Source organism: Bombina bombina, chromosome 2 (assembly GCF_027579735.1).
Source record: "Bombina bombina isolate aBomBom1 chromosome 2, aBomBom1.pri, whole genome shotgun sequence".
Taxonomy (NCBI): Eukaryota; Metazoa; Chordata; class Amphibia; order Anura; family Bombinatoridae; genus Bombina; species Bombina bombina.
In genome coordinates, this window is record NC_069500.1 from 470,370,505 (window position 1) to 470,388,307 (window position 17,803).

Below are 17,803 nucleotides of genomic sequence, written 5' to 3' on the forward strand. Positions count from 1 at the left end.
GTAGCCTTGAAGTTGATATGACAAAATCTATTCCCTGAGTTCCGCCCCGTGCCGTGGACAGTATGCTGAGTGGGTGAATGTTGCATGGCTCAGTTCAACTTTAGTCGGAGTATAGGTTAGTGCTATCAGGGTCAGCTGGTGAGAAGGTCTAATACTTAGGGGACCTTTGTACTTAATACCTGGGCACTACCATGGCATTGTTACTCCAGCACCAGTTTAAGCCTATGCCCACGGACAAACAGACATTTACAGCTTTTTAGAGTCTGTGTCCCACCTACCCGCCTTCTTTGATAAGTACGTTACATGTCACCTATTGTAGTGGTCATACGGAAGTGTTCCAAAAGTTTTCAAACTGGCTGTCACTGAAAAAAGTTCATTTGATTCTTGTTATGATAAACAAGAGTGTATATAATTTATCTCATACGTTTCCTCTGCATAGTATTCAGGGTAAATAAATAAAAAGAGAGAAGCGCTCAACCTGGGAACGAACAATAGCCTAATAGCTTGTTCTATGGCTAATTACCACCCAAGAAGCAGCCTCTTTTGCTCAACATGTGCTTTTCACAGAGAACTTTCCTGAAGTATATCAGTCTGATCCTGACTTAACAGTACAGTCCAGCCCTGAAATGCCAGGCAATTCTTCTCTGAACGAGAGAAACAGCAAAACCCCAGATGTACGTTTCGGCCTATTGTGGGCCTCGTCAGTGAGGTGCAGCCATATCCCTCTAGGCACACTGAGCAACGGGTCCACGTCTGGATTCCCGCATCACACTTAGGGAGACTTCCCTAAGTGTCATAATTTGCATAAATAAAAAGAGAGAAGTGCTCAACCTGGGAACGAACAATAGCATAATAGCTTGTTCTATGGCTAATTACCACCCAAGAAGCAGCCTCTTTTTGCTCAACATGTGCTTTTCACAAAGAAGAACTTCCCTGAAGCATATCAGTCTGATCTTGACTTAACATTACAGTCCAGCCCCGAAATACCAGGCAATCCTTCTCTGAACGAGAGAAACAGCAAAACCCTAGACATACGTTTCGGCCTATTGTGGGCCTCGTCAGTGAGGTGCAGCCATATCCCTCTAGGCACACTGAGCAACGGGTTCACGTCTGGATTCCCGCATCACACTTAGGGAGACTTCCCTAAGTGCCATAATTTGCATAAATAAAAAGAGAGAAGCGCTCAACCTTGGAACGAGCAATAGCATAATAGCTTGTTCTATCGCTAATTACCACCCTAGAAGCAGCTTCTTTTTGCTCAACATGTGCTTTTCACAGAGAAGAACTTTCCTGAAGCATATCAGTCTGATCCTGACTTAACAGTACAGTCCAGCCCCGAAATACCAGGCAATCCTTCTCTGAATGAGAGAAACAGCAAAACACCAGATGTATGTTTCGGCCTATTGTGGGCCTTGTCAGTGAGGTGCAGCCATATCCCTCTAGGCACACTGAGCAACGGGTCCACGTCTGGATTCCCACATCACACTTAGGGAGACTTCCCTAAGTGTCATAATTTGCATAAATAAAAAGAGAGAAGCGCTCAACCTGGGAACGAATAATAGCATTATAGCTTGTTCTATGGCTCTAAGTCTCCCTAAGTGTGATGCGGGAATCCAGACGTGGAACCGTTGCTCAGTGTGCCTAGAGGGATATGGCTGCACCTCACTGACGAGGCCCACAATAAGCAGAAACGTACGTCTGGGGTTTTGCTGTTTCTCTCGTTCAGAGAGGGATTGCCTGGTATTTCGGGGCTGGACTGTACTGTGAAGTCAGGATCAGACTGATATGCTTCAGGAAAGTTCTACTCTGTGAAAGGCACATATTGAGCAAAAAGAGGCTGCTTCTTGGGTGGTGACTAGCCATAGAACAAATCAAAAACCAAAGAAGCAGCACCTGGGAATACAATGATCCAATAATCCAATGAGTCTCCAAGAACAGCGTGGGTAAAAGCAAAAATTACTCTTTATTATTAACAGCATTTCAGTGTGGGCTCTGTACCGAAGCCGAGGAGACTGTTCTTTTGAGCGCTGCTCACTGTTTCTGGATGTTTGATATAGCAATAGAACAAGTTATAATGCTATTGTTTGTTCCCAGGTTGAGCGCTTCTCTCTTTTTATTTATGCAAATTATGACACTTATACGGGAATCCAGACATGGGCCCGATGCTCAGTGTGCCTAGAGGGATATGGCTGCACCTCACTGACGAGGCCCACAATAGGCAGAAACGTACGTCTGGGGTTTTGCTGTTTCTCTTGTTCAGAGAGGGATTGCCTGGTATTTCGGGGTTGGACTGTACTGTGAAGTCAGGATTAGACTGATATGCTTCAGGAAAGTTCTTCTCTGTGAAAGGCACATGTTGAGCAAAAAGAGGCTGCTTCTTGGGTGGTGACTAGCCATAGAACAAGCTATTATGCTATTGTTTGTTCCCAGGTCGACCGCTTCTCTCTTTTTATTTATAGTATTCAGGGTGTATGGAGTAAATAAGAAAAACTATACATTTGTACAAAAACACACCCAGGTGGGCTATATAAATGGATCATCTACAAAACATCTACAAAACTTACCTATATTTTATATTGATTTATATACAGGTGTACCTCAGAGATATTGTGAGTTCTGTTCCAGACCACCGCAATAAAGCGAATATAGCAATAAAGTGAGTCACACTAATTGTTTTCTTTTTATTGTATATAAAAAGGTATATTTACACTATACTGTAGTGTATTAAGTGTGCAATAGCATGTCTAAAAAAAATCAATGTACATACTTTAATTAAAAAATACTTTATTGCTAAAAATGCTAACCATCATCTGAGTGCAATAAAACAAGGTATGCCTGTACATAAAATATGAAAGTTTTCAAACTCCAAAATATAATTACATAAAATACTATAAAATATCTTTATTTGAAATTGTCATTTAAGTCCTTTTTTTTTTTTTTTTTTTTTTTTTTTTTTTAAGTATATTAGTCTGGGTTAAAAAAGATTTTTGTGTTTTTTTTTTTTTTTTTTTACATGACACTTCTAGTGCTGTATGGAAAAAAAATCATCATACACCCCTGACAAATATAACTATGTGTACCCACAGTTCTGTTTTTAACTTTATGAAATCTAAAATAGTAATCCCGATGAAGTGCTAACAGACAGTTTGTGTATGCTTTGTGATAATTGCAGTAAATTGTCACCCTTAATTACAGCTATTATTTTCTTCCCCATTATAGAGTTGCATTAGGATAGGAATTCACAGGTGGTCTAATACTGTGGTGACTTCAGTCTGAATTGAAGGTGGATTGGTAGGATTGGAATGTGTCAGTACTAAGTTTTTCACGTTGTCAGCAGGTTGAGTGACGTTTCATTCTTGTACCTTTTGCCATTGGTCAGTAGCCTTGAAGTTGATTTGCCGAAATCTATTCCCTGAGTCCCGCCCCGTGCCGTGGACAGTATGCTGAGTGGGTGAATGTTGCAGTTGCATAGCTCAGTTCCGCTTCGGTCGGAGGATAAGTTAGTGTCAGCCGGTGAGGACTAATACTTAGGGGACTTTGTACTTAATACCTGGGCACTACCATGGCATTGTTACTCGATCACCAGTTTAACCCTTTGCCCGCGGACAAACAAATAGACACTAGCAGCTTTTTACAGTCTGTGTCCTACCTACCCAGCTTCTTTGGTAAGTACGTTACATGTCACCTATTATAGTGGTCATATGGAGGTGTTCCAAAAGTTTTCAAACTGGCTGTCACTGAAAAAAGTTCATTTGATTCTTCTTATGATAAACAGGAGTGTATATCATTTATCTCATACGTTTCCTCTGCATAGTATTCAGGGTGTATGGAGTAAATACATTTTAGAAAAGTCTATTTCCGGTTGTATTTACTATGAGATTTGTGTTTAGAACTGTTGTATGTCAATCTGAGACATTTCTGACTTTTACTGTAAGTATCTGTTTACAAAACAATTAAACCGGACCTAAATAGTTAGTTCCTGATTAAAAATAATTTTTCTGTTTATGGCACCAGTCAGTGGTGGTTTCCAGATACTTGCAAAAGCTGCAATGTTGTATAATGATGTCTGAATGAAAACAATGCTTTGTAAGGCTCTTGAAATGAATTGGTTCTCTGTAATGGTTGTTGTTGTTTGGCCTCATTGGTAGTGATAACTTAATGTCTGAAATTTCAAAACATAGTTTGAGAAAATGATGTAAAGAAAAACATAATTTGGGGTATACAAAGTATTTATTTTTGTTTAACTAATATTCCCATGGGAGTAAACATACTTGTAGTTTATTATGTGGAGCATATCCCTGTTCACCAGTACAGTGGTGCAAGGGGTCCTCTTCCAGAGCCAATATCTCTGCCCTTGTACCACAAAGAGGGACATGCGTCATACTTTCAAATCAGGAGATGAATGTTCCCCTTTGATGCAGGAGAGAAGTGGTGATCACCAGGGAGGTTTTGGTGAGAGAGAGACGTAATAGTTTTCATTCAGTACCACTTAGTGGGGCAAGTGATCCTTCATTAGAAGGGAATTCCCTCTTTAAAGCAATTGTGCTCTAAGAATGCATGTATTCACAGTGGGAAATAGTGATCTGTGCTACTAGTTACATAGGAATTAAGAAAGCACTTATGGTGACCCCTTAATTAGGGGAATTGTTGCATGCAGCTGGTCATCTTAGTAATGGTGATTACCAACATCACTTGGCAACAATGAATGGAATAAGGCAGAGAGATACTTTTTGCACCTTATCCCCTCCATAAGTGTCACAGAGGGACACATCTCTATTCATTAATGAAGAGATTCCCTTAATTCAAGTAAATGATAGGTAATTGTCATACAAATGTCAGCAGCCTGTCAAGTGTATTTATAGTACAGAGGGTGTGAGCACCAAAAGAATCCACTAAATTTGATGTACTTCAAAACACACAACACTTTACCCATAAGGAGCTACGCTTTTAAATAAGGGATTTTCTTCCCCTCTAGGTAGCAGGTCATTGCTAAAGGAATGGCAATCATTTGTCTACTAGGTGACCGATCACCTGAAAAAAATGTACACACATGGAACAAAATCATGAGGGATGGGCTGACCTTTCTTTTGTATTCAACACAACAAACAGTGACCCGAGAGCCATTTTTTGAAAGAAGATTGCCTGTTTCAAATAGGTAGTTTATATTTGGCTGTTAGGTAGTTAGTTTACAATATGTGTTAGCTCAGGTGTCTTTACATTTAGCATGGGCTAAACGTAGATTACTCTTACAAATTTTCCAAAAAAATTAAAGCCTATTTCACTTACGTTTAAGCAGCCATGCCATTTTTGGTAAATATAGAGGGAGCAGTGCATTTGGATGTTGTAAGTTTTTAGTTTTAAGACTCTAGAAATTTACCACAGAAGATATTGAGATTTATATAAAATAGTATTTTAATTACGCAGACAGCATCTAAAAAATGGGATCCTCCTTGTGTTAGAGACGTGACTTCAGGTGTTTCAGAGAGAGTTTTGGCTTTTAGAAGCTCTGTATTTTACAAAAATGTAATTTTTGTCCTCATAATGAAATACTATGTTGCTACTTGATTATTTTGAAGCGTTAGTATAACACTTATTTGTTAATTAATATTTAATCTTAGAAATTTGTGTTTTTGAATTCCCAGAATTCCCAACTATGCTTTCTTGATACTGATTAAAATATTCAGATACTGTGGAAGAAACATTTGTTCTATTTAGAAGGCGTGACGCTGTTGTTTTTATAATATATATATATATATATATATATATATATATATATATATATATATATATATATATATATATATATAAGAGGCAGTAGGATCCGCAATATCCTCATACATCCTCATCTTAAAAAAGTCGTCTAAATAATTCAGTCCAAGTTTAAGTCTAAATCAGCTATTTATTTTGCTTCTAGCCACTGCTTAAAACTGGTGCAACAACTACAACTGCTAACAACAACTGTCTTAGACAATACAGTTACTCAAAACTAACAGTTACTCAAAACTGAAGTTAACCCCTCCAGTACTGTTGGATTTGCACCCTGTACCTATTATGGGCACAGGGTGACTTAACATAATGCCCAAATCCGTAGGCAGGTTGACAGAGGGGTCTGTCACAATATATATATATATATATAATGTGTAAGAGTAGTCTCATAGCTATACACTGGCCAGCACAAGTGATCCAGATATTTTTTGTCATGTCCTGGTATGCCTTGTAATATGTGGAATAATCATACAAGTCACTTATTATCTTGCAAGGAGTGCTCTACCTATGAGCAATTGACTACTAAATCTGGAAGCACGTTGCAGGATGTTATTAGCTTGTATATTCAATATTATAAGTAATTAAGCTAGTGGGTGGGTTCTGTAACACCCATGAATGGAATCCTATTATAAACTCATCATTATTTTTTTTTTTTAATGTCTTATTTATATTATTTCTTTTTATTGAGACAAAATATATGAAATCCACAGATACATGAATGTTTTCACAGTATAATGGTTACAATAATTCTTCCACTACAATAAACAGTGATAAGAATAAAGCAAAAAGAAAAAAAGAAAATTCTCTTAGGTTATCTGTCTTATTTTTTCCATTATCATACAGAAATAGAAAAACAAAACCACATCATCAAACTGACTGCAAACTCCAGTCAGTGGCTTTATCATCACTCAGACTATAGTAACAATGTTCCTAATATGCAATTTTAAATAACTGTCTGATTTTATTATATTTCTCCTTAATCTACTTCAAACCGTTTTGCTTAAGATCAGCAGTGAATCAAAAGGAATAACATACTGAGAAAGAGAGAGGAGAGAAAGAAGGGAGAGAGGAAAAAAAAAAGAAAAGTTTCCTCTATATCCCGCTCCCTCCGTTGACCCATCTGCGCACTTCCAGAAAGGTCCATTGACCACGAAGCATATATTCTGTCAATAATATGGTATTTATAAAGGGGGATAGAACTTGTTTCTGGAAGCTTATTTTCTGAGCTGTTAAATTCTCCAACGTTGGGAGCTTTTCGAGACTTCCAGAGTTTTAGGATCATTTTCCTGCCCAGCAGAATAGATTAAAAAAAAAAAAAAGGAAAATGACATCTTGAATTTCAAGTGTGATCTTAGTTTGAATTATATTGCTTAACCAGTCTGATCATTTATGCCAAAATCTTCTAATTTTGTAACAGTACCAAAACTAGTGTAGAATATTTGCTCTTCTATTTCCACATTTTAAACAAAAATCTTACTTCGTTTTGGTTATTTTAATCAGGGGCGGAACTACAGGGGATGCAGAGGTAGCAACTTCGACCAGGCCCCCTAGGGTGGGTGCCCAGCTTAAAAAAAATTTCAACAAAAAACGTTGACCTGCCACTGCCTGCACTGTTATCATGCAAGTGTGATGTGATGCTTCACTAGTGTCTCTGTCTCTGACTACAGGGGTTAGTGTTTCTGTTTTACCCATTGGTGTTTATGTATGTTACTGAATGTGTATTTATGCATGTATGTTTGTGGAACCAGCAAATTTCTAGACCTTGTTACTACAGCATGGGGGGGGGGGGGCGGGGGGTAAACAGTATCACTATACAGTACCACTATATACAGTATGGGGGGCTGGGCCATGTCACAGACTACTGTGGTCACTTTATAAAGTACTGGGGCAGGTAGGATCAGGTCAGCCATCTCACCGGCAGATTACAGACTGTGTCACTAACTCACTATATACAGTACTGGTGGGTTAAACAGTGTCACTATATACAGTAATAGGGGGTCAGACTATCTCACAGACTGTGGGCACAAAGTACCTCCTTTTGCAGACATGTAATCTGATTCACATGTTTTGTTAAATGTTGAAAGGAAAGAAAAAAAGATATGTATCAAATTCACCTTTTTTTTAAGGGGGGGGGCTTCTTAGATTATTGCACCTGTGGTTTCTAATTACGCCTCTTATTTGAATAATTTCTTTTAATGTCTTAAAGGGACAGTAAACCTTAAAAGCCACATAGTGCAGAATTATATAACATTATATTAGCCAAACATTTATAAAACATAATATACCCTATTATTTTTTTTAAAAAAACGCTGTTTTACAGACCCGCTCTCTGTACTCTGCTGAGCGGGTCTGTCAGACAGCAGGAGCGAGCTGCACTTAGTGCTATGGCGCGGTCGGTCCGGGCTGTGACTATACAGCTGGCCCAATGCGCTGAGTAAATATAACAGACCCGCTCAGCAGAGTACAGAGAGCGGGTCTGTAAAACAGCGTTTTTAAAAAAAAAAATTAATAGGGTATATTATGTGTTATAAAGTTTGGCTAATATCATGTTATATAATTCTGCACTATGTGCAGAATTATATAACATTATTTTTAAAGTTTACTGTCCCTTTTAACATTTTCAATATAAAAGGTGAATGAAAGTTACTGTTCTATACATTTTTGAGCTTTGATGGGGGGCTTGGAAAATTGTATAGTCATATATATATATATATATATATATATATATATATATATATATATATATATATATATATATATATATATATATATATATACTGTTGGGCACCATGTCGCCTAGAAAATAAACAGTGGTATAAGTTAAACTGACCACATACTGGTTGCCATTGAATGCAAAACTCCATCTCGCATCATACACAGGCATTGTATCTTATTTCCAACTTTATACCTCACATACACATGGCAGCCTGACTCTGTGCTTTTCTTTCCTGTTATACCCCATGTATAATGCGGCCAGTTATCAAGATGATTAACCACTTGATTGCTTTACATGTTTGTGGTTAAAGAGATTAAAATACTAAATATATTTCATGCACCCCCTCCATTTAAGGGTTTTACCATTTTTAAACTTAGGTTTCACTGCAGGTATCTGAAGTAGAATCGCTGCACATGCGCAAAAATGTCTGCTTTGGAATACAGTGAAAGCTAGATTTCCACATGGTGGCACCCATGACTAGAGGGATGCAGGTATTGTCCCCTAGGGTTCGATATTTTCTCCAACAGACAGAATGACAAGCAGCTGTTAGCCGCCCTAACGTGTTGGATTACCCAGGTACATCGTGACGCCAGCAGCCCCAATATCCAGTCTCAGAGGTGTAGAGGCGCTCCCTGGTTAGAGATACGAGGCTGATGTTTGTTTTCTGCTGCTGCATGCCGACAATTCATGGCTGTTTCCGCTCCTGATAAGGACAAGAGACAACCTCTTTCTTTCTGATACTCTGGAACAGGTCAAGTTTACTTCGGCTGAGGCCCCTACATTCCAGGAGCTCGAGAGTGCAAGTATCGTGCCCTTGTAAAAGGGTTTGGTTACATGACTGTGTATAAAATTCTCTCTTTTTAGACAAGAGAACCCTGCTTCAGCTATCACTATTGTCTGGCGGACATCTTGAACTTAACTCACCATAGGTTGTATGTCAGAATCAAGTGCCATAATCTGTGGGACATTCAAATTATTGTTTTGGCATTTGCTATATCTTATAACCCAGCATACTGTGTATAAACATCTTCTATATCTGCTTAAGGGTTTATTAGAGTAAGCTGATTAACAGGGGTAAAGAGGGTAACGGAAGATTAATATAGTCTGGGATAAGAAATCGAGTCAAATGCATCTGTGCAGTATACAGTGAGTTTAAACCTGTATAAAAAATGCTGCCTAGGCAGTAACAAGATTTTTACCCCAAACTTGAAAGCCCCTTTCATTCCACCGGTGTTTGAGAAGTAAACAAGAGGTATAAAGAGGAGGAAGGGTGAAGGAGGAGGAAAAGATGGTATAAAATATTTCTATTATCTTTTAGTTCATAACCAGAGGCTAATTAGCAATGCTCCCTCTTTCATCAAAATATGCTTTATCTTAGGTATTATTTGCATTACTGTGTATATGTCTTTTGCTGTCAACTAGCAAACTAGATATTAGTTATAAACCTAGGAGCCGTTATTCTAGGGATTGTTGTCCACACTACACAGTTTTGCTATCTATATGTTTCTCTTTTTTTTTTTTTTTTTTTGCTGGGAACTAGCTAAGTTTGTGTATATATTTTGAACTAACATGTGCCTGTTGCAGTCAGTTCTGTGGAAAATGTATACTGGGTTGTAAACTGGCTTAAGGGATCTTGGAATCTAGGATAATAACTGCAGAGTGAGTCTGCTCTTACCTTAGAATTTATAAGTTAGAAGCCATTCTATATCTGTAATACCTAGTGGTTCTGGTTTTAGAGTATAAATACCTGAATTATTACTCCCCTAGGCGTGGTGAAGCTGTAACATAGTTTCCATAGCGCTATAATTAATCCAGGTTCCAAGGGCATATCTATAAAGAATGCTTTTTTTCCCCCTTATATTATAATCACGATATTCCTCACTAGATTAAGTTATTCACTTTTTTTTTTTTTTCTTCACGTGTTTCTTTTCACCTATATGTGTGTGTGTGTATATATATATATATATATATATATATATATATATATATATATATATATATATATATATATATATATATATAATCGCGCACATGTACTTGTGTTTGGAAGGGTAGGTATATACCTACACACTTATGTAGTCACTTGGCTCTTTTAGCCAATTTTTTACTTTTATTCTTTTTTTTCTTGATTATCCTAATTTAGGAATTTAGCGACACTATCTGACTTTTCACATATACACTTCACTATTCTATTCACTTGGTGGAACACTCGCTATTCAGTAGAGTGTGCACTAAGGGGAAAAGACAGTATAATTTATGGACAGATATATTACGGCCTCCAAGTTTACTTCTCCAAATATGCCAGTTAAACAAAAAGATAGGAGGAACCGTATCTCAGATATCCTACCTGAACAAGTAAAAGATACGCTAACACCCAAAGCTGACATTCAGCCATTAGTAACTCAATTGTCAGAATTTTTTTTACCCCAATTTGAGCTATTACAGTCCCAGATGTCTAATCTCACGGCTGAGATTAGACAATTTTCAAATAGACTTAATGAGGTTGAAAATAGGGTGTCTGAAACAGAAGATGCTATAAACATACAAGCAAGTCAACTGACTTCCCATACTAAAGATATTAAAAATATACAAGATCGCCTAACAGATCTGGAAGACCGGTCCCGCCGAAATAATTTAAAGATAGTGGGGCTCCCAGAATCCAGTGAGTTTGCTGATCTTTTGCATTTTGCTTCTACTTCTCTCCCCCAAATATTAGGTATTCAACAACAAAATACACCTTTATTGATCGAAAGAGCACATAGAATTGGCCCTCACAGGAAATCAGTTAAGGGGATAAATCAATACAGACCGGTTATGATTAAACAACAAAATTACCAAGATAAAATTACACTTTTACGACTCTATAGGAAAATTGATTCGGTGCAGGTGGGGGATGCCAAAATCCTGATCTTCCAGGACTATTCCAGCGAAACCTCCGAGAGGAGGAAAGTTATGGCCCCCTACTGCACTAAACTAATTGATGCAGGACATAAGGCTAGGTTAATTTACCCAGCCAAAATAATAGTAGAAGACAAAGATACTTCACACACCCTGACAAACGAAGAAGAAGCAAGACAATTCTGTAGTGATTTAAAGATTAGGGTTTAAATACGAAATTGGTTAACATGTGCAATAGAGTATTGGGTCTTTTGTGATGTCGTCACTTGATAGGTTATTCTTTTTAATTTTCCTTTTTTTTTTTTTCTTTTCTCTCTCCCATTCCCCTCTGTCCTTTTTTCCCCTGTGCTCCTTTAAGGTGTCTCCCATTTGATTTTTATCTAACAAAAAGAAGACAACCTTAAGTGTGTCTCTTGGAACATTGGGGGAATAACTTACCCTATTAAAAAGAAGTTGGTTATTAAACAATTAGGTAAGCATAAACCTGATCTTGCCTTTCTGCAAGAAACCTATCTTAAAGCTGCAGAAGTAAACAAGCTAAAAGTTAAATGGGTTGGCCATGTAATAGCTACCCCATGCAATAAAAGGAAAAGAGGGGTGGCCATTTTGTTTAATAAGAACCTGACTTATAAAGTGTTAAAGCAAACTTTAGACAAAGAAGACAGATGGCTTGTGGCTGAGATCGAGATAGGGAATATTAAATATATTTTTTGTAACATATATGGACCAAATCAGGTCGATGCGGATTTCTGGAATAAGCTTACAATGCAATTATCTCAGTATATTGGGCAACACCTGATTTTGGTAGGTGATTTTAACTTAATCCCATCATCATTTTTAGATAGATGTACTACAAAGACGGCTCATTTCTCTAATACCAAGGCTAAAATATTTTCCCAGATCTGTAGACATCTAAAAGTCCATGATATTTGGCGTATAAAATATCCAGATACGCAAAGATTCTCCTGTTAATCTAAATCTTATAGAGCATTCTCCAGAATAGATTTTTTCTTGATCTCAAGCTCAATACTAGTAATGAATACTGATGTCCAAATAGCTGATATAGTTCTTACGGATCATGCTATTATCTCTCTAAATATATCTGCGAATAACTTAACTATTAACTCAGTAAATAATTTTTATTTCCCTAAGTACTTATCTCAAGATGGGAAGTTTGCGGACTGGCTTGTTCAAAAATGGCAAGACTATCAGGGTTTCAATAAAGAATATCTTGGAAAAATTGAGGTTTTTTGGGAAGCCGCAAAAGCATATTTGAAAGGAGTAATTAAGGCATATATGGTAAAAAGGAAAAAAAAAGCCAGTGCACGGGAAATACAATTGTCTAATCAGCTCAGCAATGCTTATAAGAAATACATTAATAACCCAGTTAGAATGCTTTGGAATAAATATCAGGCGGCCAAGAGGGAATGGGATTTTTTTTTTAAAGAAAAGGTGATACGAGAAGATATTAGAATTAGCGCAAAGTATAAGGGACAAATTTTTGGCTAGACTGAATAAATCAAGGAAAAAAAATAATACGATCAAAGTTATTAGGGATGGTCAAGTAAACTACTCAGACCCCTTAGATATCAAAGAAATTTTTCTTAAGTATTATCAAAATATTTATACAGCAAGTGAAATAAATATTGAAAGTAAAAATAGTTTTTGGAGTAGAGTAAGAGTCCCGAAAATTACAACATCTTTTTTGGAGATTTTAAATAGCCCCATTACGACTAGAGAAGTGGCAGAGGCTATTGATCAGGCTACGAACAACAAAGCACCTGGCCCAGATCAACTACCAGCAGAATTTTATAAGATTTTGCGAAATAATGTGCTCCCTACTCTAGTTAAACTGTTTAATACATATTTTGTATTGGGGAATCCTATGTCTGAGTATTTCTCGGCGTCGGCTGTTACGCTAATACTTAAGAAAGATAAAGACCCTCTTAATCCTGCCTCGTACAGACCTATATCACTCCTAAATGTAGATTATAAACTATTTACATCTATATTGGCTAAAAGACTCAAGACAGGAATAGGCCAAATAATACATGAGGATCAATCTGGTTTTATTCCAGGGAGAACTTCTATTAGAAATCTACGGCGTATTACTACTATAATAGAATATTTTTGGGTTAACAATCAAGAAAGGGCCACGAATCAAGATCAGGCAATTTTAGCAGCCGACGCCGAGAAGGCCTTTGACTCAGTAACATGGGATCATTTATACACGGCATTAGATAGGTTTGGCTTTAGGGGGAATTCCTAGCAGTGATTAAATCTATATATAACCTACCCACTTCATACATTTTGGTCAATGGTATGCCAACCACCAGATTCCAGATTCAAAGAGGGACAAGACAGGGGTGTCCCCTATCGCCCCTTTTATTCAATATCGCCATAGAACCCCTTGCAATTCTATTAAGGAATACCCTACAGGGCATTGAAATCGGTAATCAAAGAATTATTCTGTCACTTTATGCGGATGATTTGTTAGTATTTTTACAAAACACCAAACTTAGTATCCCTCTGGTCCTTGAAATCGTTGGACAATTTAGCTCCTTCTCTGGATATAAGCTAAATCTTAGTAAATCTGAAATTTTATGGATAAATCGAAATACAGACAGCTGTAAAGATCATCCGTTTAGGGTTACAGAAACTATTAAATATTTGGGTATTAACTTAAACAGAAACCCTAACTATTGGTATAACAACAATTTTTCTACATTTTTCAGCACTGCTGAGGAGAAATTGAGCAGATGGATCTTGTTCCCTATCTCGCTTTCAGCCAGAGTCATGATGATAAAATCGGTTCTTCTTCCGCAATTAATATATCTTTTCCAAAACCTTCCTCTCTTTGTATCAAATAAAGACATAAGACGCTTTAATCGAAACTGCGTTTCTTTTCTATGGAATAAGAAAAGGCACGGTCTTTCTCGAGCTAAACTACATTGTCCATCAGAATTTGGAGGATTTGCCCTACCTGACATAAAATGGTATAACAATTGTATCTTGGCACGTTTTGCTTTGGATTGGATTACAGACACCAGCTATTTCTCTAATCTTTTGATGGAAAAACAGGTGGTCGTCCCTTTTTCCCTTAAAGCTATAATTCACTGTCCAGTCACACAATTACCAAAAGAGATAAAAAAATTGTCAGTAATCTGTAACGTGATTTCTGCATGGCAAAAGCTTTGTACTGCCCTAGATGTAGATTACCGAATATCTGCATACCTCCCTATTAGAGGAAATAATTTATTTCCCCCTGGTCTGTCATCGGATATATTTACAAAATGGGAAGAGAAAGGAGTAATATATGTCTCACAATTATTAGATAATGACTACAAAGTATGAACATTTGAATCTATTTTTCAAGAATATAATATACCGAACAAAATTTTTTACGCGTACTTACAACTAAGGCATTTCATAAATGGGGTTTATAATATTAGACAAGGCTATAAAGACTTTGGTGTACTTAAAGATTATATTATCTTACATAAGAATAGTATTCATACTATTTCATTAATCTACAACATCTTTATGTCTAAACAAGGGCAGTTGGGTTTAGAAAAACTAACAGATGTTTGGAGGCCTCATTTTCAAGATATAACACTAGAAAAGATTAAATTAAGTATTAAGCGAGTAAAAGAGGCCAAAATCCCTACATCTTGGAAAGAATCCCATATAAAACTAATTAATAGGGTATATATCACACCAAGAATGTTAGCTAAATGGACAAGTAGCAATATAGGAGAATGTTTTAAGTGCAGGGGGTCGGATTCTGACCTCCTGCACTGTCTATGGTATTGCCCTAAAATTAGGCAATTTTGGCTTAAGGTTTTTTTTTGGTGGTCTAAAATCTCTCAGGAAAATTTCGCAATAGATGCATTTCAAGTTTTTTTTCTAGCTAAGGAACCTATTGCAAAATTCTCTAAGGTGATTGATGCACTAATTCTATTGGGCCGTAATTTAATTTTTCGATCTTGGAAAAATAAGAATGTCCCTTCATTCAACCTATTCAAGCAAGAGGTTTATTCGCAGATTATGTTTGAACAATTAAATAGTGATCCCTCATCTCCAAGCCCGACTCAATGTTTCTTTGATAAATGGCTTTCTGTAATTTTGGATCTACCACAGAATTTACAATACTCATTAACAAAGTGCTTTCATAAGACAGACCTTTTTGGTACGTTGATTCTTAGGAATATATTTCCAGTGGCTTGGTATTTATAAAGTATTTATGCGCAGATATTGAACATGATGCGGAGGTGGAGACTCGGAGCACTTCCCCTTTTTTTTTTTTTTTTCTTCTCTTCTTTTCTTCTTTTTTTCTTTCTTTTAGGTTTAATTAAAAAAAAACAATAGCACAAATACATGATATCGGAAGGTTGTGACTCTAGAACCTAATATTAAAAATGTCATGATAAACTCCAGTAGTCACTGTACAGCAATGATGATTAGCGCAGGTCCAATTTATTGTTCTTGTTCCTCTTAGTTAGGAGAAAAGAGTTCTTCTACAATATCATAAATAAGATATAAATGAATGATGCGTTTTTTTTGTCTTCTTTTTATGTGTTACCTGTGCTATGTATAAGAAATTTGCTGTATTCATGACAAATACTTGTTTAACTGAAATATATTTTGTGCTTGAAGATAAATAAATATAAAAAAAAAAAAAAAAAAAAAAGAGGGATGCAGGTATAACCTAAATACTATGCAGTTAAAATATATTTAGTGTTTAATGTCCCTTTAATTCCCTTCTGCATCTGTTTAAGGGAAAGCGAGAGGTTAACCTCTTGAATAGTTATAGCAACACTTTGTCCTCGTTAGTCACAAGATGCTGACAACTACAATATATAGGGATAGATTTATTAAAGCCCTACGGCTGCAAGTTCTCACAAGAACTTGCTCGCCGTCATTTATCAAGCAGCGGTCACCATACCGCCGCTTCCCTAACCTCTTCGCCACCTCTAAGGTGGCGAAATTCAATCTCCTCGGTCTAGTCAGACCGAGGAGATTGACAGCTCCTGCCCGCGCGTGATTGGCTGTGCGCGGGCAGGTAGCGGGATTGCACGTGAGCGCAAAATTGTGCTCATGTGCAATGGCAAATACCTGCGTGTAATTTCGCCCCGCCACAGGCGAGTTGAGGCGTACAGGGGCGCGTATACGCGCCCCTGTCCACATCAGCTTTAATAAATCTAGCCCATAGTTCTTGTAGGGTGCGCTTTTCCACTGCTAATCAGAGTAACCCTTTTTTTATTGAGCCTGTTAGAGGCCATAGTAATAAAGGACTTCCTCTGGGGAAACCTTTAGGGGATGTAATATCACCACAATGAATGATAAAGCACATGTCCTCTTGTTAGTGATGTAGGTGGAAGAGCTGTCATCTGGAGCCCATATATCAGCCCCTTAGCACCTAGAGGGCATGCCCTTTCAATCATGGGGTTGCATGTCTCTTCGATATGCAGGTGATTACTGTAAAATTGAAAAATATGGATACCCACTTTTAAAAAAACAAAAACAAAAAAGCACCCAAAATTTTGACGAGGGTGGGGGTTCTAATGAAGCTCCTAAGTCCCCCATGTTTGACCATGACGGACAATTAAAGGACCAGTAAACACAGTAGATTTGCATAATCAACAAATGCAAGATAACAAGACAATTCAATAACATTTACTCTTAAAGGGCCATGATACCCAAATTTTGAAACACTTGAAAGTGATGCAGCATAGCTGTAAAAAGCTGACTAGAAAATATCACCTGAACATCTCTATGTAAAAGAGAAAGATACTTTACCTCAAAAATTCATCAGTAGCCACATCCCATTGTAAAGGACTGCTAAGCAGCAAATCAGTATGTCTGTCCCGGGACAGGCAAAGGGGCAAGCTTTGTGCACTCTCATCTTATTTCCTTATTTAGTTTAAGCTCGTTTACTATGAAATCATGAGAGTTAAGTGAAATCTCATGAGATCACAGCAAAAGAGTTCATGTCCTCAGCCCTGTTGATGCTGATTGGCTGATGTTCATTTCTTCATTTTTTTTTACCTGCAGCAGCTGAAGTATAACTTTTTACACAGAACTTACTCTGCTGAGCTGAGGAAATTGTGATGTAAAATATCTTCCTTTTTTACATAGAGATGCTCAGGTGATATTTTCCTATCAGCTTTTTACAGTTATACTGCATCAGTTTCAAGTGATTTAGCATATGCGTATTATGTCCCTTTAATTTCAGACGAGTAGTAGAAAGTAATTTCAGTTATGTATATTTCCACTCCCCCTGTACTATGTAATAGCAATCAGCCAATCACAAATGCATATACGTATAGTCTGTGACTTCTTGCACATGCTCAGTAGGAGCTTGGGACTCAAAAAGTGTAAATATGAAAGACTGTGCACATTTGTTTAATAGAAGTAAATTGG

At 37.1% G+C, this 17,803-nt stretch overlaps 1 protein-coding gene across 1 annotated transcript in view; it reads left to right on the plus strand.

Annotated features, from left to right (window-relative positions):
• Nucleotides 1-3,438: 3,438 nt before the first annotated feature.
• Nucleotides 3,439-17,803, plus strand: part of GLTP (glycolipid transfer protein) — a 196,776-nt gene continuing 182,411 nt past the window's right edge. Inside the window, exon 1 of the mRNA XM_053702107.1 lies at nucleotides 3,439-3,665. Coding sequence (XP_053558082.1) covers nucleotides 3,563-3,665 — 103 coding nt within the window. The 5' untranslated portion in view covers nucleotides 3,439-3,562. The remainder of the gene's footprint in view (nucleotides 3,666-17,803) is intronic.